This window comes from Elgaria multicarinata, chromosome 1 (genome assembly GCF_023053635.1).
Source record: "Elgaria multicarinata webbii isolate HBS135686 ecotype San Diego chromosome 1, rElgMul1.1.pri, whole genome shotgun sequence".
Classification (NCBI taxonomy): Eukaryota; Metazoa; Chordata; class Lepidosauria; order Squamata; family Anguidae; genus Elgaria; species Elgaria multicarinata.
Window position 1 is genome coordinate 70,108,662 of NC_086171.1, and position 25,750 is coordinate 70,134,411.

Sequence of the window (25,750 nt, forward strand, 5' to 3'; positions counted from 1 at the left end):
CAACATTACTTGTGAAGGATGAGACACAGTTCTATCTTCATTCCAATTGGTTTGTGTTTATTATACACTTTTCCCACATAACTCAGGAAGGGCTCAGCCATGAGGTCATCTTTGAGTAGATGTTAGTATTGCTTTTTCATTTCAGTATGGTTCCATTGTTTACAGATCCCACACTAAAATATGTTTCATGTAAAAAACAAGCTATATCCAGCTCCCTGAATGTTCATCTACCTTTAATAAACCATGCTGTGGGAGGAAAATCATAATTCTGGAAATTAAATAAGGATTTTTGTTTATGTATATCTGTTTCAAGGTTGATAGTTGTCCTTTCAAATTATTTCTCTAGCAAGAACCTCCGGTTTGCACAGAACTTTCAAGAGACTCTACAACTGTATTCTAATAGCCCTAAGAGAAAACTACTGCCCCAACTTGTGACTGATATTCTTCTTTAACATGCCTTTTCTGCTGCTTTATTAGGACATAAAGCTACACAAAAAGCATCACTAGTTTCTCATTATACGTGTTTCAGAAGCAGGATCTGATGCCTTAGGAGCGGTTCACTCACCATCTTGCAAAAGATTAAGATTATTAGTCAATAACTATGGCTATTAAGAAGCACATCAGGCTGCAGCATTATACAGTAAATAGAAGTTTTATTTTCTCCCAGCTCTGCAAGATTAGCACTGCCAACAGTCAGAGATCAGCATATGATACAATTAGGTAGTAACTATTTACAATTTACAGGAGTGTAAATTTATTCCCCACAAAATATAAGTACAAAAGCTAGGAATAAACAAATGAGGTACTGCAATATGGATTCATTATAAGCAAAAGCTTAAAAGAAATGGCCTTCACCAAACAATTAATAGATCAAATTGGGAGTGGGGGGAGAGTTAACAGTGGCTTAACTTATCAGGAAAATCACCAAGGCTTGCTAGCCACCCAAAGTGTATTGCACAATTATTTCAGACCAAAAAAAACTGCAATAAAATAAATAGGACAGTCAAACTGTTAATTCGTATAGAGATATCCTGTGAAATTTGTACTGAGATTTTGCAGTGAGGCAAAGCATTTTAATTTTCCTTTTTAAAAAAAAACCTTCCAGAACAAAATAGAAAACAGTGTCTAAATTAAGCACTCATCACCTGATAAACACTCTCTCCACAAGGCAGTTGATTAACTATATTCATGACCCCAGCTCCCAACCCATCAATGTTCTTTGTTTTACTCCTTTTACGTGGGACCATGAATAATAGTTCTTCTCTAGTCCATTCTCCAATGAGCTAATATGGAGATATGATCAGATTTCAAAGCAGTGTCTTCCGCTACAAAGTGCATGTGCTACAGGTTCTTCAAGAAGATGTTCGTAACCAGGACTGGAAGGTGAGAGCAGAGGAAAGAGAAATACAATTTAAGTAAAAGCAAAATGTCATTTACTTAAAGGTTGTTTAACACAGCTGAATTACTAGATAACACAAATGATGAAATTTTAAAAATTGGGGAAATCCTTAGCTTCTAGGCCAGAATACAAGGTACTTCTTCCCTGAAATGAAACACTGCAGAAATGATAGTGACGAACTCAACTTTCTTATCAGCTTGGCAATGTAGTTAGAATTAAATTTTGTTTTAACTGTTTTATTCTGTTTTTATTTTCATTTTATCTTGTACACAGCTCTGAAATTTTTCAATGGGGAGTGGTATATAAATATTCTAAATAAATAAATAAATAAATAAATAAATAAATAAATAATCCCTTTCTTCATAATTCCAGAGATCTAAAAAGATCTCATCAAGAATTATATACCATTACATCAGGCTTTTCCAGACTAGGACTCAAGAATAATGCTGGCTGGAAGAGTAGGTGACACAGTATATGAATGGAACAGGTACAATGACGTAACAGAATGACAGCAGGGAGGTTGGCATGGCAGCAGGCAATGAAGGATATGGAGCTGTCCATCCATCACTATGGATAGAGGGGGTTGCACAGCACACTTATTTATTGAAATATCTATGCTTTTTATCCTGAGCTTACTATGCCCCTCTGGAGGTCTGACAATACTAGCTGCCTTAAAAATGAATGTGGGATGTTAGCCTTTGATTATGACTTCCAAGTGTTTAATGGTTACCCAAGTGGTATGTACTATGTAGACATCCCAACATTATTTAAGCTAAAGGTTAGGATGAATTGGATCTTTGTAATGATACTTGAGTAGCAGGTTTTCCTACAACTCACTTGTTCTGGTGGGCAAGTTTTTGTTCTTTTAATGTAAACTGCAGTGGCCCAATACAATTTTCATTCCTAAGAGCTTAATAGGATCTTGAGTAATTCCCCACCCATTCTGTTTAATACAAATGTGTTAAAACATGTTGTTACTATAAGTCTGTGGTAAAAGCCATTTGTCGTCTGTAGCATGGAAACCTAAATGTGTGTTTCTTTGCTTTTGTATTCTGTAATCTAATTTCATTAAGGTAATATTTCAAAAATGAGGTTCAGCATAATCTCAATTATTTTGCATTGTTTACTGTTTGAATTTTGAACAACATGGAATTATGTGGGAAGTAATGGCAGAAGGCTACATGACAGAGTCTATGTAAAGGAGAGCAGGTTAAAATACAGAGCTTAAACATTCTGCTTCTACAGCACTGAGGCTTTCTGCGGACAACTTCCTGCATCTTTTGAGAATTCCTCTAAAGCAATGACTATAAAGTTGATTTCTTGTTTTTCATCAACACAATTGTGTGCCGGTATATTTAGGCAACTAAAAGCCAATCTACACATAACATGAGAAATCTGAAATTGGACCTCTTGGCACCTCTTTCTTAGGGTAAAAGCAGCCATGGGAGGGGGGTGGGATTTGGATCAGAATAATATGCTGGGATTCAACCTTTCCCACTTGTGCCATTTTCCTGACTTGAATTCACTCTGCCCAACACTGGTATTAGCCAAAGGAGGGGGGATGGAGAGACAATAAGTATCTGTCTTTTTCCCCTTCTGTGGCTAACAACAGTTTTGACTGGGAACCTTGAATTGGGGAAACAACGAAAGGAAAAGTTTAATCCCCTGCAGTGCCTCAGCCTGAATTCAAATTGGGGGGGGGGGGGGCGCATTGCAAGACAAATATGGTAAGAACAAGCATGCTTGTTAGTGTAAAGGATGCCTTATTACTACTTTAAGCAAAGTGAAGAAAAAACAAATAGTTTTATGTATTAGACAACACTCACCCACATGCTAACTAAAGCACTGATTGATGGTTTATTCAGAAGATACCACTGCGAGGTGAGGTTAACTACAAAGCCAGGAAAAGAACAGCTTATTGGGTTACTGTGTTAATAAAAGCAAATGTGAATTTAGGAGTGCTAGACATCTATTTCCCCCATGGCTTATGGCCATAGCAAATGTAATACCCATGATTAACTATGGCACTTCTATATTCTGTACAGTGCCTGGTTAAACAAGTATTGCAAAAGAAATGATTGCAATCTCAAGCACCGCTCTCCAGGGTAAATCAGACAAGTGCAGCCTGTTTCATGCAACGCACATGCACAGTGCTTGCACAAACTGGCTAGTTTTAGTACAAGATGCCTTACAGTTGTTCTTTGCCTCTCCTTCCTTCTGGTAACTCTACTAATCCTCTACTAAGGACGCTAGTATTCAAAAACAGAACTTCAAGGCATGAATGCATTCTGTCTGATTTTGATGAACACAAAACAAAATACTGGGCCCGATATTGTATTCTTGTCATCTCATCTAATATTTGCATGCAAACTTACATAGGATTAACATCAGTATCCCACATCTATTTAGGTCTGACAGAAAACCACATCTGAAGGATTAGTATGCATTAAAGCAGGATAGTTTTTAGACGAAGTAGCCAAAGAGGAAAATAAACTGTCATTTCATTTTTGAACAGAATTTGCATATATCCTGAAATTTCATCACAAAATATACTGTGCCACCACTCACATAATTTTATCTTTGGCTGGAGAGTTTTGTCACCATACTCAGTAAAGATGCGACCAGTCTCCTCTAGCATTAATGGTCTTATGGTTAACATTATTAGAGCTTTGCTGTCCTTGTCCAAAGCCCTTACTCACAAAACTAATTTTCAAATAAAAAATGCTCCTGGGAAAATATTAGATGACTGACATTCAAAGGGCTCTACAAATGAAAAATCTCTTTCGTTTAGTTTTTTAAAAATATATATATATTATGGCTTACCTGTGTCCGTGCATCTTCTCGTTCTAATATCTTATGTGCTTGGTCAGCAGGGAATTTCAGCACTGTAGTTATAACCTTTGCCATTGTCTAAAGAAGAAGCGAACAAAGTAACTGACATGATAAGAGTCTGAACGGCTAGTCAGTACTTTCAACTTTATTGATATATCTAAGCAGTGCATTTTATTTATAGTACCGCTTATAGAAGTATGATTTTTTTAGAAGTTAGATGGACACATTTCATTTCCCATTCCATTTTATGAGAATCAAGATTACCAAACTTACTCTGTTTATACTACCACATATACTATAGTACCACTAAACAATTCAAACTCCACAGAGCTAATTCTAACAAGTCACTAATAATAAAATAGATATGTCTTATTCAAATCACAACATGCTACAACAATCTACATTTTCAGTCACTTGAAAAATGTATTTATTTATTACATTTTTATACCACCCAATAGCCTAAGCTCTCTGGGCAGTTCACAAAAATTAAATCCATGAAAAGCATAATAAAACAACCAACAGTCTAAAAACACAAATAACCTTTAGCTAGCACTTCTTTGTTCAAAACTTAATTTTCTCTTTACAGAAAACCTAGATAATTGACTAAAGATATACTGCAGATAAGATATTTGTCAAAACAGTCTTGGAAATGGTATGGTATTCCAGACCAAAGTATTATTTTCTACCAATGCATCATTTATCGCTTAAGGACCTTCTAAACAAAAAAAGATGCTGATAGCTAGGGAGACAATAGATCTATGGACATTGCATCATCTTTGGTACAGGAGTAGATAAGAACATTATTGGTGGAATAGATAGTATCAATAAATGGATGGGAAAAGGAAGGTCCAAGAGCACAACTGTCAGCACATACAACCATTTATTTACTAGGTTACTTGGTTCAAGTGAATAATAATGTTTTAAAATCTACCAGCGTGTATTTTACTAGGTCATAAATTGCAGTGATTAAATTTATTCCACTCAACCTGGAATTGCTTCTGATTATATCAACCGCCAGTCTCATCGTGAAGATACCCTAAGTGTGGTGTATAAGCAGGCTTTAATTATGGCATTTATTTGTCTGAGAGTGGTATGGCAAATTGCCATACCATGGAATTGAAAAAAAAGTTAGCCATTACACAATAGGCTTTCAGTAATCATAGTAACAGAATGTTACTGCTCTTCAGGAAAAATATTCTGGTAAACTGCCCTTCACATTCAATTTCTATTTACAAAGAAGACAGAGGAGGTCTGAAAAACAGAACACGGACAATATAAAATACTAAGACTTGAACAGATTTTTACAAGCATTCTTTTTGGAACTATAGAGCCTTGCTCAGCCAAGATTTCTGCACGTTTCTAAGGATTTTAAGAAAGCCTTGCAATGACTCTCTGCCTGCTCACTGGAGCAAGTGAAAACCACTTTCAGGAAACCTGCTCAAATGGGATCCATCCCCAATGTATATTGTACTTATCTGTGCAAATGTATTTATCTGTTCTGAACTTTACTGTACTACATGCTAATTGAACTTTACTCTAATACATGCTAATTGAATGACGTGTAGTAGAGGTTGGACTCGATGGCCTTATAGGCCCCTTCCAACTCTACTATTCTATGATTCTATGAAGATAAGCAGAGCCTCGTTTGCATAGAGCCTGTCCTCCCACGCCAGCCGCAGGTACCCTAAGATCTGACTGAGATGCTCTTTTCTAAAAGTTCTCAAAGTATATCTTTCCAGTTTATATTTTCTCCAACAAAATTTCGTCAAGGCTAAAGCCCAATGAAATCAAATCAGCTTTCATGAATCATGACTGATCCCAATCTATTGCTATCAAAGAGATATATAACTAAAAGTCCTTCTTATATCAATGGGACCGTCTCTCAAGTAAGTGCGAACAGATTTGCAGCTACACTTTTGCTGGATTGTGCTCAGTAATTTTGTCACATGAATGCTTGTATTTATGGCTGATACCAATCTCAGTTACTTTACCAGCTGCAGACAGCAGATTCAGTTTCTGTTCCCCCCACCCCCATACCATTTCAGAACCATTTCAATTTTGAAAGATCAGGCAGAAAGCAGAATGAAGAATCTACACAAAAAATTTACACAACAGTGTTATGTACTTTGAAAGACTGATGTAATATATTGGCATACGTAACTTAAATAATACTTGTGCTTTTCATAATATGTGATAGCTTTATATTATTAATATGCCAACAGTCTTAAAATAATGCTGAGTACAAGTTCCAAAAAACAACAAATTTCAATATTCCATGCCTTATGGCTTTAATGTTTGATAAATACTTTGCTACAATAGTCCAGATGAAGCTTGTAGTTGCTGGATAGCAAAAACAAATTCAACTTGAAAGGAACACTTTTTAACATTCCTTCTGATTGCTACTTCTTGCAAGGAGAACAAACAAACAGTAAGAAATATACAGTAAACAGTTTCATGAGCCTGAATATATCAGTGACTGCTATATGGTCTTTTTCTGATTGTCCTGTTTATAATTGGGGGGGGGGGGAATCCCACTGTACACAAATAGAACCCCAGGAAAACTGAAAAAGATCTGATTACTGAACAACGTCACTGCATCATTTGTTATCCGCATGAACAATTAAATATATGATTTCAACTCTTTGCCAATGTTAAACAATAAGAGTGATTCACTGTGGAAAAAATATTGTAAAGATGCTCAGAAGAGCTTTGTGTACATTAGTTATCTTGGATGATGTAGCAAGAAAAGGAACAAAAGACTGAAATCATAATCCCTGTCATTTTAGTACTACAATCCAGACATAAGAGACAGCTAGACACAACACAGACTGATATTCTAATTCCTCAAAGACATTTCTCTGTCTAATGGAGCCATGTATAAATATCTACACAGATATCTGCCCTCCAAATTCTGGGATTTCAGTATGCCTATTAAGAAATAATGCAGACCAAAAAAAGATGCAGAACATGAATACTTTCAGGTGCAACAGATCAAGGATGGCTTCTGTGCAACCCCAATTCCAAACGAACAATACATTGAGTGCATTTCTAATGATCATGTGCACCCAATACCTTCCTCACTGGAAAGTCTGCAATTTGGTCTTCATATGCATATATGAAAAATGGTAGCTTTGGAACGATCACAAGATGTCTGAATTTAACCTGGTTTAAGCAACTTGAACTGGGATTCTGGAAATATAAACTAGAGCCCAGATGAATTTATATAAAAAGCAAAGCACATAGTGTAGATATAATGTGGGATGAGGCAATTAATCCTAACTTTTGATTTTGTTCTTTTAAAGATGAAGCAATTTTCAAAACAAGGTGGCTACTTCTGGTGAAAATATCAACATACATACAACAGCATCCCTATAATGGCAACTTTCTCTCTCCAGGTGAACCTGCAACCACTAGTTGTGCTGCTGATGGCCCTAGGAAAGAAGATTTTGCTGCCTCAAAAGAGGTGTATGGAACACCTCTTTTCTCTTCAATCCAATTTAAGGCAAAATGTAGTGTTTGTTTATCTTCATATAACTGACTTTTCCATCTTGTTTCTATCCATTCTTGCGATGAAGTGGGTTTAGCCCACGAAAGCTCATGCATTAATAATAAAATACCATTAATCTTTAAGGTGCTACAGACTCTTTTTGTTTTGTTAGTTTATTTGCAAGTACTCATCATTTCTCCCAGATGCCTGGCCTGTTAGAGAAAGATAGCAGCAGATGCAAATAATTTGTGACTAGCAATTGGGACTTGCTGAAAGATTTAAACTGTGTCCACAGAGATCCAAAAACAGCTAAAAGTTAGGAGTGAGTGCTGCAGGAAAAGTGACATCTCACTTGGAAAGATATCTGACCAATTATTTTTTTTACCCAAGAACTTCCCCACAAAATGTGTTCAAATGATCCGCTTCCCCATGCACATGCTAGGTACATTAGGGTACATTCTTGCCATTCTCACAGATGTATAACATTTGTATGAAATTTTGTATCAATTTTTTGTTTAAAAAAATCCCTTGAAGCAATATCCACTAAGAGTTTCTTTAGTTTATTACATATACAATCCTTTCTGAGTCGGATATTAAAATTCCCTTTCCCAGTTTTAGTTCTTAATATTATTCATATTAGATTACTTTAATAGTATCTTACATATTGACAGTAGCCCTTTTCGTTTCCTCCAAAAATAATATTTTCAAAAGATGTTAACAACCTATTCTTATTTATGTCTCTTACAACTTTTTTAATATAGCCTGATAGAAACTGATAGCATGGTAATTGAACTTCAGTGTTTCTATGTACCATAAGGTCATATAAATAACTCCTTGAGACATACAATTCTAAAATCTGCTGATGCCACCACTTATCTGGATTATCTCCTGTTTCTCTCATTTCCTTAAAACTATATGTGTTAATTACTGGTGCTAAAGAAGAAATGTCTGGAGCTAATATCAACCTATACTTAACCCAATTTTTTTGCAATATTTCCTCTAGTTTCATAAATTGTGCTGTCTTTTATTCCTTCTGACTGCCCCATATCCATTTTGGGAAGGGTATATCCAACCCTTCCAGTTCAATTATCCAAAGTCATACATTTTTATACATGTGAAACCACTGGATCAGTGCTACCAATATTGAAGCATGATAATAGTATGTAATAGTTGGTCTTGCTAGTCCACCACAGGATATTTGCTGCTGAGTCCATAGGAAGCTAGGAAGCTGACTTATACAGAGTCAGACCACTGGTTCATCTAACCCAGGAGTGGGCAACCTTGTGAGATCCAGGGGCCATTTTCGCCCTCTGTACCTCCATGGGCGGCACCTCTCACCCCCACCTTCAAAATAAATAAATAAATAAATAAATAAATTGATGTCCAGAGTGGGTCCAGAGCTAATTTTGACCCTGTCTACAGAGCACAAAAGGGGTAAAAAAAAAAAAAGTCAAAATCCAGATGCCAGTTGGCTTGGGGGGGGGGGGCATAGTGCCTAGCCCTACCTGGAGTTCCTAGCCCTACCAAGAAATGCCGAAGACCTTCTGCATGCAACACACATGCTTTACCACTGAAGTACAACCTCCTGTAGTATCTTGATGCAAAGTGATAGACTTTTTTTTTCAATTCAGAAGTACTTTCATTTTAGCATCTACCACCTGTCCTAACCACGAAATTGGTAATTTTCTTCATTTAACCATATCGTTTCACTTTTTCTAACAAGGGCATGAAATTACCTTCTAAAAAATGGATAGGGCCATTTGATAATTTTATGCCTGGGTAGCATACCCCGCTTTGCTCATATTTGCAGCCTGTAAAAAAACCCTCTTTAATAACTCTGATTCTACTTCTCAGAAGGGTATGGTGGTATGTGGACATTTTGAAACATGAGAATGATTGTTTTATTCCATTTGTAAAGGGGGTATTTAGACTAAACAGTTTGAAAACTACTGTAATAGATCATACACTGTCCTCGCTAAGATCAAAGAACACAATGAAAGTACCCTCCATGCTGACCATTGCTGCAGTTATCCAAGTAAGTTCTTCTCTGATACATCCTGTAAAGGATTCAGAGTACTCCAACCTGTGTAGTTGTTGCATTGTCACAATTGTTAATATGACAGTTATATGCCCTGAACAAGAGGGATACCTTTGTCTCACGACCCATCATATACTCAAATAGCACCTTCCTTAAGTATTCAAACTCAGTTGGTTCCCCAAAGAGAGAGACATCCGAATGGCAAAGGTTCCCATCTGCATAAAGAAAAAGCAGTATTTTATACAGATCTCTTTTTATACAGAAATATACAATCAGATGAAATAACTAAATTGTCTGGACACTTATCCCAACTGACAAAATTGTTACAAATGTAACAAATGGAAAGACCAATCTGGCTCCACCAAATTTTATAAAAACCCAGCCTCAGAACACGATCTGAGCATAAATTCCTGTTCCATCAACCCCTACCCTCACTGCCTTCAGAACCCAACAGTCCTCCCATCTTGGGTTATTTTACCTGACTTAGGCCCTTCACATCTTTGGCACCTGCTTATGAAACTTGATTCTTTGCTACTCTGAACCACACTATGCACCCGTGACTCCTTCAGACAGTTGGCCTCTCCAACCTCAAAATCTGATCTTTGGGGAGCCAACCCATAGGGGACCCTGACACCTTTTGTGTGTGTGTATGTGTGTGTGCAAGTTTATGTCAAATGTTTAAGGAAATTGTCTTTTTTAATAGTTACAATATATTAACCAGAAATTTGTATGCATTTTCCCTAGGACTTCTCCTATAACTGTTTTGTTCCTTAGCAACTATTTTATTGTTTCATACAGACTTAGAATGGCAGCCTATATTTTACAAAGTTTGCTTTTTATAAGTAAATTTGAAACAGAAACGTCCTAACTACCCCTCTCAGACGAATTAAAAACAGGTCAGGGGGAAAGTGTCTACATTCTTGAAGATTAAGCTATGAAAATTGTTTCTGAAATGATGTTCATTTAGTAAGCAAACAACATTTTTAAAACTCTAGGAATAGCTGTGTATTTTACTTTCCTTATCACATGTAAATTTTAACCTTTTACACACACATGCACCTGTAAATGCAGCTTGCATTCAGGCAGACATTCCTGGCTGCTACTGGAAATTGCCACTTCCAAATTCAAAGGATTGATCAAACTAAAGCATCCTCTTCCAATCCGAGCCTGTCTCAAGCAGCAGCTCCTCAGGCCAATACTCAGTCACATTTATGTTTTGTCCTGTTGCCACTGAAGAAGACAACATTACTCCCAAGGAAGTAATTTAGGAAGAGATCTAAAATATTTCCTTTTGAATGCTGCTTGATGTCTAGAAAAGTTCTAATTCAAATGTTAGCTACTGGTTATTAAAAATACCTTTATTCCAGTATTCCTGAGATACAAGTGTTTTTATACAGATGTGCATGCGTGCACCCACATAGAGAGATACATGATAGGCATGTTTATAAGTTACATTTATTTTCCCAAAAAAGTTAAAATTAACTAAACAAAAAATTATTAAATCACAAGCTATAATCTGTATCATCTGGAATACATTACTACAGTGCATAATAATATACTGCTCTGAACTTCTCCCTTCCATATTATGTAAGTATTTGGAATGAAAATGACTGAAAACATGAACTATGTTTTATTAGTGATATCTTCATAATACTTTTTTTCCCCAAGGAGGAATCCGTATATATAAATTGCATGGGAAGTGATCCATGAGTGGAAGTGGACAAGCATCTAGTCTTACATTTACAGATCTTGGGAAATCTATACGGATTTTACAATTCACTGCACTATTTTTCACTTGTAGTTCTCCATACAGGAAAAAGCTTCAGAATTAGCCCAAAGAGCTACATTTCAATATAACATTATTATCCTGGTGTATGCAAACTTTTAGGGCACCCCTTAGAGCAGTGGTTCTCAACCTGGGGCACTCCAGATGTGTTGGACTGCATCTCCCAGAATGCCCCAGGCTGGGGCATTCTGGGAGTTGTAGTCCAACACATCTGGAGCGCCCCAGGTTGAGAAAGGCTGCGGCTTAGAGAAAATACATACTCTAAGGTCAAATGTACAGGAAGGCCCATAGATGTGTGACAAGATCTGTATAGTTCATTTCAACACCACAGAGCAGAGTGGCTGGGAAACACAACTATTATCAAGGGTTAACATCACCGTTTTTCCCCTCACTGTGCTAGTTATGTTGTCAAAGTATTGGTTTATACTAGCTCAATGTCATTAGTAGTAGTCCCATGTCAACGTTGGATGCTACCTATGTGTAGCCAAATCAAAGAGTTCAACTGGATTTATTCCCAGGTAAGGGTGCATAGGACTGCAGCCCTAATTAGGCTTGCAATCATTCTTTTAGGCTTTATTCTTTAGCTCATTGCCAAGTCAAACATTCCTCACCTCTGTAAGGAGTTTCAACTGTTGTGACATACATGCTCTTCTCATAATGTTTCAACCGGTCTTGTAGTGTATGAATCTAAAAATAAAGTGACGGATGAGGAGGATAAAATAAACAGAACTGAGATGTCTTTGGAGCATGTTTCAACACTGATGTTTCTTAAATGTAGGAAACATTTAAAGAAAACCATAAAGTTACTAACCCCCTCCCCTTCAATGTTACAACTGCGGATTTTAAATATTTTATACCTTTTTTTCTAAACAATATTTATGTTCATTAGATATACTGGTTAATGCTAGTAACACTGGAGGATTATTTCCATTAGAGTAAATTACAAATCTCTAATTAAAGATCAGGTATCCAAATATCTTACCCCACTCCACAAAAAAACCCACCTTCCTCCTTGTTCCAAGAACTAGGCAAATAAAAACCAACACGTTGTAATGGTTAGAGTGTTGGACTAGGACCGGGATTCAAATCCCACCCACTAACACCAAAAAAATCCACTGAATGGACTTGAGGCAGTGTCTCTCAACCTAACCTACCACATATGTTGTATGATTTCTTTGGAGAAAGGGAAAGATATGGTAATACTTTTTAAAAAAACACTTCCCTTCTTACAAGGTTTCTTTATTCATTTCAATGGAGGCAACAGCTCCACATACACAAAGAGAGAGTTCCCCCCTCTACTGGCATGAATGGTGATTGCAGGCAGGAGAAGTCAACATATTAACTACAGGCACATGGCCAGAAGAGATCCATGACACTCCAGCAGGTATGAAACAGAATTAAATTTTGTTATCTGGAGTAGGTTTTGCAAGCTGCAAATTGATTTTTGCTAGTGCTTAAGAGACTCATTTTTAAAAGCCTGGTAATAAGCCAGGGTGGGGGAGGGGTCTGTTTCTAAGTGGCCTTTTATAGCCGAGGTCTTTCTTTTCCCAACCAGTTCCTTACCTGTTCTCTGAATTCCTGTTCTTTCAGCTTTGAATCGTTGACAAGTGTTGTCTTCTGAGCTAGCTGGGCCTGAAACAGAACACAAACACTTCAGTATAACACACATCTGAGAATGTCAACACTATAACCACCATCACAGGAAAATGTCTAGTGAGTTTATGCCAATAGGAAACAACATAAATGTATTCAGTAAGTATATCTTACCTGAAGTTCAGTTATTGTAACCTAGAAGAAAGAAAATGTGAATGTTTAAATGAAACATTTTTCTCTATACCATAACAGAACAGAAGGCATTAAAAATATGTATGACTCACACAAGTTGCATTAACTTCCTGGTTAACATGCCACTACCTATTTCTGTGCTTCATAAGCTTATTGCAAAACATTTGACCTGGTTCGCACATAATGGCACCAGTTTAAAAACTGATGGGCTGTTGTCCACAAGCAGGTGCACTGCTTGCAGTGTGCCTGCTACTTCCACTTTTATCCCACAACCTATGATTGGCTCCTTCATAGGATGTGGAGTATGACATCCAAACCTGGACCAATGGGTTGTTTAGGGGCTAAACAACCCAGTGGTTAACCCAATTGTGGGTTGTGAAGTAAAAGCAGAAGTGGTGGGTGCACCACAGGCAGTGTGTCTGCTCATCCCCACTTGTGTATGACAAACCATGAGTTTTTAAACTGATGGGCTGTAATTACGTGTGAACAGGCTGAACAGTAATGACTGCTGTGTATCTTGGACAGTGGACACTGAGTGGAAAGAAATCCAAGAGTTACAAACAAACTAACAGTTTGAAGTGCCTATAACTTTCATAAAGAATATTTAGCCAACAGTATTTGGCACTTGGGCTGCAATTTCAGGGCTGTTACACTTACAGGGTTTAGGGTGATTGAGCCCTAGGCTGCAATGCTTGAACAGTGAACTCTGTGTATAAAGTAACTTCCTTTTGGAACTTGTATATTTATAGTGAGCAAGCCCAAGGTCAAACTGCATTCTTACTCCTCATAGCCCTCCAGCCTAGAGTAAAGCATTAACTAGGAGTAGAGCATTATCAGTTACCAGCAGGAGATTGAGAGCATTTTGTTGGTGTGGGTCTGTAATCCTTCCAACTAGCATGACCACATATGCAGCAAGACTACACTTACAACAGGATGAGCCATGTTGTCCTCTGTAGCTACAATTGGTTCCCATGTGGTTCTAATACCGTTCTCATATTAGTCAAGGTTGTATATACAAGGAAAGATTCATATGGAATTGTGAATATGGTAGAAGGTGGAGACAGACCTCTTTACTTTACTGCTACAGAGGCTATGTGATGCCCACATACTGTTTCAAATATTTCATTTCTAATTTCTCAAAGGTGAAAGGGGTGGGGGTAGGGAGGCAGTAGGTTGGAAACTTGATTCACTACTGAAGAGCTAGAAATACTCCTGCATGCCAGCTTTGGAAACTGGTGGTTATCAGTACTAGAAGAATGAGAATGAAACGTATTCTTTTAAACCCCTCCTGAAGACATACCTTTTTACACAGGCTTTCTCTGGTCTTTAATGTAGCTGGTTTTATATTGCCTATTAATTTTTTAATTATTTAAAATTTATACTTGTATTTTATGGTTTTTAATTGTGCACTGCCCAGAGAGCTTCGGCTGATGGGCAGTATAAGGATGTAATAAATAAATAAAATAAATAAATTATGGTGTGGATCCACACTAATCTAGTTGCACTTAGTTCCCATTAAAATCAATAGGACTCATGTAGTTAAATTGCCATTACATTTCAACTAACTTACTATGGAGCAAGCCCTGTATCACTACTTTATTGTTGATATAAAACCAGGTCAGGTCAGAACAGTTCCTGAGGTTAGCCTACTTTGCATCTGTGGTATAGAACTGAAATTGCTTCAAATGTGAGACGGCAGTTAGAAGACAAGGTAAAAAAACAACAGCAACCATTTTCCAATAGTTAGAAAATTAAAAATTCTATGGATGTCACAGAATCTTCATCCCCAAAGTACAACATTGCAGAAAAGAAAACATGATACAAATTTAGAGCTACAATAAATTCCTAAGTAGAAAAGAAATTTAGAAAATATGTAAAATTATGTTTTCCAACTCACTTCACCACTGTTCCAGCTTTCTTCATCTGCCAGCCTTTGCTTGTACTCCTCTTGCAATTTCTCCAGCTGTTTCTCCAGGTCATTTACCTTTCCTGTCATTTCTTCCTCTCGTGTCTTTAGAATTTTTAAAAAAATGAAATCCATTTATTTATACACTGTAAATTTAGGCTTCTATAAACTTCAGCCGCAAAAGTCCTATTCATTCATTCATTCATTCATTCATACATACATACACGCACACACATCCATTATATAACTTCATATTCTAGAGCCATAGAACCAGTTCTGATTATACTTTATTTTAATGAAAAAAGCTGCATTGTGAAAACTGCTAAGTGGGACTGTAATCTTTTACTGCATTTATTAATGTACAGAGATGTTAAATGATGCACTGTGATCACACAAGGATGAAACAAATTAGTAAGGATTTTGTCACCATATATAACATAACTGGACACTTTGAAAAACAAGGGCCAATGAGACTGGGTAGGGACTCTGCACCAAGTCCTTAATCAAAGCAGGCTAAAATGGGTCCAGATACTTGTTCACCAGTAACTGCATAAAACAAACACTTGCACAAGACTGGGTATGTGCCTGTATCATGAGCACAATAGAACAGGATAAAATTACATTCTGACTTTTAATAACATAAAAACAACTAACACAACATATACCTCAAGTATTTCTTCATACTTTTTAACCGTCCTTTGTAGGTCATCATCTTTTTCTAGAATCTTTTTGTGTAATTGAGTTATCTCTGCATGGTGGCTTTCTATCAGTTCAGATTCAACCTCTTGGGCTTTACCTGTTTAAAAATGGTCAGCAGTGTTAATATGGCACATGACTGGATTGTTATTTTACATTTTTGTTAAATTAGCAAGATATTCTACACATGATTAAAAAAGTGAATAGCCTCTAGTGTGCAAGAGGAAACACTAGAGAAATTCATGAAAGACAAAGCAACTTTATTAGCATCTTTCAAGATGCCAAAATATAATTAATGTATATTTTTCATGCAAGAGTAGCCTTACGTTGGCTGATTACTGAGCTCTGAAAGCCAGTATACTGTTGTGCAAAATCGGTAAACAAGATGGAACTTAAGTAGCATGCAAGGAGTTAATTTTAATTTAAAGTTTAGAAAGAATCCAGCTGCTTATCCATCATTACTTCTTCCTTTATTTTTCTTATTTTACTACTACTAATTCAGCTTGTAAGAAACTACCTTCTCCTATATTGGGCCAATCTGGAATTGGGCCAATCAGTAACTGCAATCTGGCCCTCCTCAAGGTAAATGAAAATACTCTTAAGCTGAAAAAGCAACCTAGAAGAACAAGGTGGGGTTTTCTGAACATGTTGGCTTGGATCCTAAGGTAAGCTAACATAAGACATTCATGGGAGGACAGTTTCTTACTTCTTCCTCCTATGTGTAGTCTCCTGCAACCCCCCAGAAAGTCATGAGCCCTCCTAAGCAATATGGAACACGGTGCGGAGGTGCTGGAAGAGGAGGGAATTGCCCGAAATGGGGCAGAGGTCCGCCCAATTTTATTCACTCTCAATTATGATGAAATAGATAGCATACAATACGAACTTTAGCCACCTGTTGCAGTCACTTAGCAGGTGACAATTGGCCAGAGTCAGGTAACGGGCTTCTAGAAACATAGTGTCTCTTTATAAGAACAAGGAACACAAACAACACACATCTATTTACAGCTTGGTTTCAAACAGAAGATTAATGCATACTTGAAACTGCAAAAAAACCACTACTAAATAGATGTTATGGTACTTTCAATTTATTTCAGCTTGCCAGCTGTAAACTCATGACTACAAAATGTTTCAGATATTTCTGCAACATTCCTATTTTTTACATAAATTGAATGAGTTTCCATATCTGAATATATAGTATATACAAATTATACAGTACTATATGAGAACTCAAACCTAAGAACGGAATGGAGAATAAGTGGGAAGAAGTTCAAGCCTGGTTATCTAGACTGCCCTTTAGTATGTCCCTTTACAGCTCTATCTGAACAGAAAACACACACAAATCCTGGCTCCTCACCAGGTCTATAGTTGCTCTTCCTCTAAATGACCCTGAAAGAATAGCCACTCAAAATCTATACAAGGTATTATTCCAACTCACTGATAGTTTCTTTTACAGCTGTTTCTATTTCCCGGTCCTTTTGTGCCAGCTGGGTATTGAATTCCCTCATTAACTGCTTTAATGTGGAGTTGTGCTTCAATTCAATGTCCTCCTGTTCATATCTATAAAGACACAGCAAAACAAGGTCAAGATTTTTTAGGGGAGATACAGTAATTCAAAACAAAAAACTCAGAAACTTTGAGATTCCGCCCAAATATTCTAAAAAACGATTTGTTAAAAGTGCTTTTTCTTTTACTGAGGCAAATCACACTAAGTCATGGTGGGTTGTTATCATGGGTGGTTGCAAGGGGGCTTAGCATGATGTCCCAACTTGGAGTGGTTTTAGTGTCTTGGGTTGTTTTTTGTAAACAAGCCATCCTGAGAACCAAGGTTTAGCATAGAATCATAGAATAGTAGAGTTGGAAGGGGCCTATAAATCCATTGAGTCCAACCCACTGCTCAATGCAGGAATCCACATTAAAGCACACCTGACAGATGCTTGTCCAGCTGCCTCTTGAAGGCCTCTAGTGTGAGAGAGCCCACAACCTCCCTAGGTAACTGGTTCCATTGTCGCACTGCTCTAACAGTCAGGAAGTTTTTCCCAATGTCCAGCCAGAATCTGGCTTCCTGTAACTTGAGCCCATTATTCCGTGTCCTCCACTCTAGGATGATCGAGAAGAGATCCTGGCCCTCCTCTGTGTGACAACCTTTTAAGTATTTGAAGAGTTCCTGCAATCTGGTATTACCTTATACTGTATGTTACGCTGTTTTATATTGCTGATTTTATTGCAATCTTATATTTGTATTGCTCCAAAGCTGGTATACATAGAGTCTCAATTTGGATAAAACAGGAAACTATTATAATTTAGAGAGTTATGATTTGATCACTCACTCCATGGAGGAAGAAATAAAGAGTCCCTGTGTGTGAGCAAAAGACTTGCACATATGTTGGCTTATTAAACCGAGATATGATTGTCCAAAATGAGCTGATGACTCATTTTCCATAGCGTTTGGTATGAATTTGACTTAAAAAAATATATGGGGTTCTTATACCCACTGTTTGGGTACAAAGTTGGGTAAAGCCAACTTCATTATTTAATACAGTTTTAGTATTCATACAAGTTGCTAATGGCAATTTTAAAAGAACTGATGAGAACTTACTTTATTTTTTGTTCCATTTCTTCCAAAGATTCTTTCTTCATTATCTCCAGCTCTTGCTGATGCTCCTTCCGCAGAGTCCGCAAATCCTTATGCAGCTTACTCAGATCTTTCTGCAGTTTCTGTTTCTCCCGCTCAGTCTCCTGCAGTTTAGCTTGCAAATCCTTCTGCTGCATCTGCAGATCATCAAGCAGTTTCTGAAGATCAAGGATTGATCTAGTCTTTTCTTCTGTGCTTTCTTCTAAAGCTTTTGTAAGGCCACTTCTTTCATCCAGCTGCTGTTGGAGTCCCTGCAACTTCTCATCATATTTTGAAATCAACTCTTCCATCTCAGTTTTGTGCAGTTCTCTCTCTTTCATGGCATCCTCATCAAAACTGTGTATCTTTTGCTGCAAAGACTGCTCTTCTTTCTCCTTATCTTGCAGGGCTTTTTGCAAGTCTTTAATCACATTCTCCATTTTTTGCTGTTTTTGTTCTTTGGTTTTCAATTCTTCTCTGATATTTGCTAAGTCGCTATCATCTTTTGTGTGTTGCTCAAGCAATGAAGCCTGATTCTTAATTTGCTCCTCAAGCTCTTGCTGAAGCTTTTCAACTATGATCTGGTCTTCTTGTTTCCTTTTAAGGAGTTCCTCTTGTTGATTCTGAGCCTCTAGCTTTAAAATTCCACATTTTTTTTGTTCTTTATCGTAGATCTTTAGTAGTCTCTCTTTTTCCAATAAATCCTTTTGTAAAGTATCAATTTTCAATTCATACATCTGTTGCATGTTCTCCTGCTCTGTAGAAACTTGCATGGCTTGCACTTTCTGTATCGTCTCCTTTTCTAACTCTGAATCTATTGATCGAATTTTTTCTTCCAAAGACATAATCATGTTTTCTTTGCCTTGTAATTTTTCTTGCAATTGCTTTTCCATATCTTGTTTATATTGCTGTTCCCTTTCTTCCATTTGAGATGTCAACTGCTTTCTAATGGATGCAATTTTTTGTTCAGCCTTTTTTTTCAGGTCTGCTATTTTAGCAGTGGTTTCTGAAATAAGCCTCTCTTCTAAAGCCTTTAACTCTTCCTCTTTGCTTTTCATTAGAGCCACTTTTGTTTCTTCAAATTCTTTGGATTTTTCCTTAAAGTCAATTTCCATTGTCTGCATTTTCTTTTCAAAGAGTAGTACTTTTTCTTCCATCTCTTTAAGCCTGTTATCCTTTTCCACAACTGCCACCTGAGCCTGTTCAAGCTTTTGTGCCAATTCTTTTTGCTCACTGTCCTGCTCATTGTGTCTTTTGAGTTCATCCATTAAAGAATCATTCTCTGCTGTTTTCCGAGCAATGTGTTCTTCTAGCTCAGCAATTCTTGCTGTATGAATTTTTAACTCAGCAACCAAATCAGATTCTTGTTTGTCTCTTCGATTCTGCTTTTGTTCTATTAAGCCTTTCAAATGTTCTATATGTTTGGTTTGTTTATCACACTCTTCCTTCATTCTATTCAATTCCTCTTCTTTTTCACTAGCTTGATTATTACTCAATTCAACCTTGTTTTGTAACTCCTTAATAGTATTATGGTTCTGTGTAAATCTCAACTGAGCTTTCTTCTTCCATTCTGACATCTTGTTCATCCAGTGGTCTACCTGTTCAAGAGCAGCTGCTTTTTCCTGACTAAGTGTTTCAACTTTGGAAGACAATTCCTGCACCTCATTCAGTAACTGCAGTCTATTCTCTTTGTGTTGCTTGTTTAACAATGCTGTAGCAGCATCTTTTTCTGATATGCTATTTTCAAGTCTGAGGTTTAATTCACTGATAAGTTTGTTAAGGTCTACAATCTCCAAAGTTTTCTCATTCAGATCCTCCTTCATTGAAGTGGAAACATTAATATGCTCAGATAATTCTTTCTTCAGCTGTGTGATGCAAGTTTCTTTCTCTGTTGCTGCTTGCTGCTGGTGCCCTCCTTCTTTTTGCAATTGCTCTTTTTCTGTTACAAGCGTTTCAATGTCAACTTTCATAGACATCAACAAGTTTTCCTTTTCCTGCAAGTGTTCCTTTGACTCGTGTAAACAGCTTGTTAAAGTACCATGACTCTCTCTTATTTGTTTAAGTTGAGCTTTTAGATCAGGAATTTGACAGGTTTTAGTGAATATTGCTTCTTTAATTTTTGTTGCCTGGTGCTGACAATGTGCAACCCTAGCAATTACTGAAGAAATCTTATCCCTGCATTTTTCAATCAGTTCAGTGGTTTTTGTTTGCAGTAAAGTTTCTGCTTTCTGCTGGTAGTCCTCCAGTTGTGTGGCTGTATCCCTTGAAAACTTCTCAAATTCAGCTTTTTGTTGTTGAAGCTCCAAATTTTTGTCATGAAGAATTTTCTCATAATCCTCATGCTCTTTAGAATTTGACAGTTTTAGAGCCTGGAGGTGCTCATCAGATATTTTCAATTTTTCTTCCAGTTCACTAACTTTATTCTTCTCTTTTTCTCTTACTGCCTTTATTTCACTAAGATCTTCCTGAACCGCAATCTTGTCCTTCAAAGACAAACTAAGATCATCCTCTAATTTTTCACATTGCATTTTTAGATCAGTTTCTTTTTGTGTCAAAATAGTCATTTGAGCTAACGTTTGCTGAAGTTGCTCTTGAAGCTCATTCATAGATTTCTTCTGCTTTGTCTGTTCTTCCCTTAACCTGGTAATCTCTGCATTACTCCCTTCTCTTTCAGCACTGAAGGTGGCCAATTTCTGTTTCACATCCCCTAATTCTTTTCCTTTTTCTTGTAACTCCATTTCATGCTTCTCTTGAAGTTCTTCAGCCTGCTGACTGAGTTTCTTTTCCCAAGTTTCTACAACTTTTTCTAGTTCTTGTCTGTGAATTTCAGCAAGGCTTTCTAGTTGTTCCTTCTGATTCATCTCCAGTTTTGACACAGCATCATTTATTCCAGCTGAACTGGCATGAGCCATTTCCAATATTTTTGAATTGAATTGCTTCTCTTTCTGACTAAGCTCCAACTGTTTGTTTTCAATCTCCTTTTTCAGTTTTGCTTCCTGCTCTGAAAGCTTCTTCTTGAATATTACTTGCATCTCCTTTGCTTTTTCTTTAACTTTCTCTGTTTCTGTTTCTTGATTTCTCAATCTGATTTCATATTCTCCTTTTAAAACATTCATTTCCTCCTCTTTGGCTGACAAATGCTGTCTAAGCTCATCAATTTGTTGGTTCAAGAGCCCCTTCATTTGTTTAAGTTCATTTTCCTTATCAGTAAAATGGATCTTTGCCTGACTGACCTCTTCTCTAAGGTCTCTTAACTGTGAGTCATACTGTTCTGTCAGCGAGGAGATTTTCTGCATATTTTCTCTCTTTTGCTCTTCCAGTTCAGATTTCAAATTGTGTACCTGGGATATCTGAGAGTCTAACTCAGCTTTGACTTCACTCAGTTGGGGTTCAGCTTTTACAATCTTTTCTTCAAGGTGCAATTTTTCAGCTTTTACATTTGCCAAAGTTTGGTGCAAATCTGTTAACTTCTGTTCATAAATGCTTGCCTGTTCTCTGGCACTGTCATCCCTGGACTGACGTAGGACATCTAGTTCTGCAGACATTTCTTTACATTCAGTTTCAGTCTTTACTAGAGATTCCTTTAATTTTTTCAATTGCTCTTCCAATTCCTCTTGGCATTTCTCTTTTGCTTCCAAAAGTAGCTTAAGTTGATTAATTTCTTCTTTAAATGTTTTCTCTGATACTTCCTGGTCTTTAAAAATAGCTTCAATTTGTTCCTGGTGATGATTCTTCTGCTGTTCTAACTTTGCCTCAAAATCTTGCTTTGCTTGATCTGCATCATCTTTTAACTTTGACAGACATTGTTCAAGATCTTGACGAATTTTGAATGTATCTGATAACTCAGAAGAGAGTGCTTCAAGCTCTGTCTGTTTCACATCAAGCTTTTCTAGAGTTCTCTCATTCATCTCTTCTATGTGAGCATGAAATACAGCCTCTTTTTCGTTCAGTACTTTAGTCATTTCTTCCTCATGATGCCTTTTCAGTTTCTGCATTTCTGACTGCTGCTGCTGCATTAATGTGTCCAGTTTTTTTCTCCAAAGTTTTTGCTCCTGTTGCTTCACAGCCTCAAGCTCTTCTCTGTGTTTTTCAACCATAGCAGTAGCTTCTTTATTCAGCTTGTTTTTTTCTGATTCTATCTGACAACTCATTTCTTCTATCTGGTTTTTGTCATTTTGTGAACACTTTGCAAGGGAACTTTCTAACTCAAGAATTCTCTGTTAACAAGATTGGTTGAAAAATAGGATGAATATCATGTTGGCATTCCACTAAGTCATTTACACAAGTGCAATGTAATTTACATTAGCTGTAGTGTCAAATAAGATATTGCCAAAAGTTTCTTATAGATTATAATCTTAGAACATGATCCATCCAAACTTTAGCACTTCAAAATCTTCATGATTTCAATGGGAGCATTAAACATATGCAAGCTATCTCCTATTCAGATCAATATAACTTCAAATGTAAATTAAAAGTGGAATTGTGCCATTAATAAATGCCAATTACATATGTATAGAGAAGGGGAAATATTATTCGACCCAAAGCCAAGGGAAATCTTTTAGAACTATCGCGCTTTTTCTTGTTGAAGTGGAAGAAATTTTATTTTCTACAGTAGAACAGGAGCAAGGATTCTCAAATTTTATCACACCACACAATGGCACAAACAAATTCTGAACCTTTTGAGTATGACTAAGAGAAGGAAATCCAGAAACAAAAGAATATTCCTCACATGAAGTGAAATTGGCCATATCTGTGTACCTACCCACTGGAGGGTGGGGGAGGAACTGGGACAATTTGCACCAGGTCCCTGAGATGCAAGTAGTTCCCTGCCCTAGCCCTGCCACATTTGCTTTCCAGAGGCCCAGACATGCATGAGCCCTTGTAGGGGGCCAAGGGTCCTCAGCACTCCATCTGCTCCAGACTCCATAAACTTTCAGGGCAGACTTGACCATCCTATGATGGTAAATGTGGCATACCGTCATTAATTGCACAGGGCACTTATCAGATTAAAAGTGTCTGATCAGACTTGCACGCTGCTTCTGACCTCATATCCCAACCTCTCATTGTGACCTGGCCCACCATAGACAGGTTGCTTACCTGTAACTGTAGTTCTTCAAGTGGTCATCTGTGCAGTCACACATATGGGCTCTGCGCCTGCGCAGGGCCAGCTCCGGAAACTTCACTAGCTGAAAACCTTTTTAGGCGGGAACCCCTCCCCCACCGTCCACTGAGCATGCTCAGGGGTTCCCGCCCTGTCTCCTCAGTTCTTGAAACCGCCTAAACAGTCTCACTGAGGTAAACCACTACGTAATCAAGAATGACACCATAGTGGGGACAGTGGGAGGATTGTGTGACTGCACAGATGACCACTCGAAGAACTACAGTTACAGGTAAGCAACCTGTCTTTCTTCTTTGTGGTCTCTGTGCATCACACATATGGGCGAATAACAAGCTGACTTACCGGAGGCGGGTGGTGTCAGATGAGAAATGTAGTTCAAAGTATCGCCGATAAAATGGCACGCCCAAAAGCACAGTCTCTATGTGCTCTGATGTCCAGGCGGTAATGACTGGCGAAAGTTAGAGGTGTTGACCAGGTGGCCGCTTTACAAAGGTCCAGTATGGCAATCCCTCTTTCAAATGCCGTGGAGGTGGCAACTCCCCTTGTGGAGTGAGAGCGTACTCTGCCCTCTAACGGAAGGCCAACAAGTTCATAGGCTAATTTAATGTTCTGTACAACCCATGCAGATATTCTTTGCGAAGATACTTGAAGTCCTTTTTGTTTGCCACCATAGCAAACAAAAAGTCGTTGGGATCTCCGAAAGGAAGCTGTTCTGGACTGATAGAAGGCAAGGGCGCGTTTAACGTCCAATGTGTGAAGGGTTGACTCGAGTGGAGATGTCGGCGAAGGAAAAAAACTTAGCAGAATGATATCCTGACCAACGTGGAACGATGACACAACCTTTGGGAGGAAGGCTGGGTCCGGTCTAAGGACCACCTTGTCAGCATGGAAAACTGTATAAGGTGGGTCTATGTGGAGTTGCTGCTAGCTCTGATGAACGTCTAGCAGACGTAATGGCAACTAAAAAAACAACTTTGAAAGTTAATAAACGAAAATCTGTAGTTGCCAGCGGCTCAAAAGGCTTGCCAGACAATGCTTTGAGCACTACGGAAAGGCTCCATTGGGGAACAAAGGAGCGTACGGGTGGAATGGTATTCTTCATTCCTTTCATAAAACGCTTAACTAATGGGTAAGTGAAGACCGAACACCCCTGGATCCATAGATGTGAAGCAGAAATTGCTGCCAGATACACTCTAAGTGAGGAAAACTTAAGGCCTCTTTTAAACAAGGAAAAGAGGAAGGCAAGGATGGTGGAAATAGGTGCTGAAAGGGGATTCTCATTCCTACTTAAGGCAAAAGAAGAGAAGGCTTCCCACTTGGTAGCGTATGATTTCCTAGTCGCTGTTTTTCTAGCTGCTAGGATTATGTGCCATATATCAAGGGGTAAGGATTGACGATCTAACGCTGTCGTATCCTCCAGGCCGTTAGGTTCAGTGACTTGACCTCCGGGTGAAGAATGAGCCCTTTCCCCTTGGAGATTAAGTTGTGACATTGGGGCAACCTGATGTACTCCGCTAAGGACAGTTTGAGAAGTGGTATGAACCACGGTTGCCTTGGCCACCAGGGTGTGATTAGTATTGCATTGGAATTGTCCTTGCATAACTTCACTATCACCATGGGGATGAGAAGTATTGGGGGAAACAGGTATAGCAGTTGTCCCCACCAGGACATTTGGAAAGCATCCTCTAGGGACGCTCTTCCGTGACCTGCCCAAGTGCAGAAGCGACTGCAGATGGTGTTCTCTGGGGACGCGAATAGGTCCACAGTAGGTTTTCCCCACGTCTGAAAAATTATAGGAAGTGCAGACTCTGCCATCTGCCACTCGTGAGTATCTACAAAACTGCGGCTGAGATTGTTCGCCAAAGTATTGTCTTGGCCTGCGTTATGAAGGGCTGATAAAGTCATGCCGTGATCAATCGCCCAGTGCCAAATCTGTAGGGTCAGGGTAATCAGGTCCATTGACCGAGTTCCCCCTTGTTTGTTGATATGCCAGACTACCGCCATATTGTCTGTACGGATCTGGACCACGTGGCTTGATAAAGTATGTTGAAAAGCGCACAGTGCCTTCTGCACGGCCATTAACTCTAGAAC

General features: G+C 38.0%; 1 protein-coding gene across 5 annotated transcripts in view; it reads right to left on the minus strand.

The window, feature by feature from the left end:
* Window positions 1-633: 633 nt before the first annotated feature.
* The window catches only part of GOLGA4 (golgin A4), a 63,727-nt gene continuing 38,610 nt past the window's right edge, over window positions 634-25,750 (minus strand). For 2 of the 5 annotated variants that reach the window (XM_063129917.1, XM_063129902.1), the window contains exons 16-25: window positions 18,526-22,757; window positions 17,365-17,486; window positions 15,899-16,029; window positions 15,225-15,338; window positions 13,310-13,330; window positions 13,106-13,174; window positions 12,154-12,229; window positions 9,868-9,971; window positions 4,223-4,309; window positions 3,114-3,290 (exon numbers count right to left, since the gene is read on the minus strand). In XM_063129917.1, the coding sequence (XP_062985987.1) occupies window positions 3,261-3,290; window positions 4,223-4,309; window positions 9,868-9,971; window positions 12,154-12,229; window positions 13,106-13,174; window positions 13,310-13,330; window positions 15,225-15,338; window positions 15,899-16,029; window positions 17,365-17,486; window positions 18,526-22,757 (4,986 nt within the window). In that variant the 3' untranslated portion in view covers window positions 3,114-3,260. Of the gene's footprint in view, window positions 1,377-3,113; window positions 3,291-4,222; window positions 4,310-9,867; window positions 9,972-12,153; window positions 12,230-13,105; window positions 13,175-13,309; window positions 13,331-15,224; window positions 15,339-15,898; window positions 16,030-17,364; window positions 17,487-18,525; window positions 22,758-25,750 lie in introns of those variants that run through there. The other 3 variants (XM_063129910.1, XM_063129924.1, XM_063129931.1) reach the window with 3 other exon arrangements.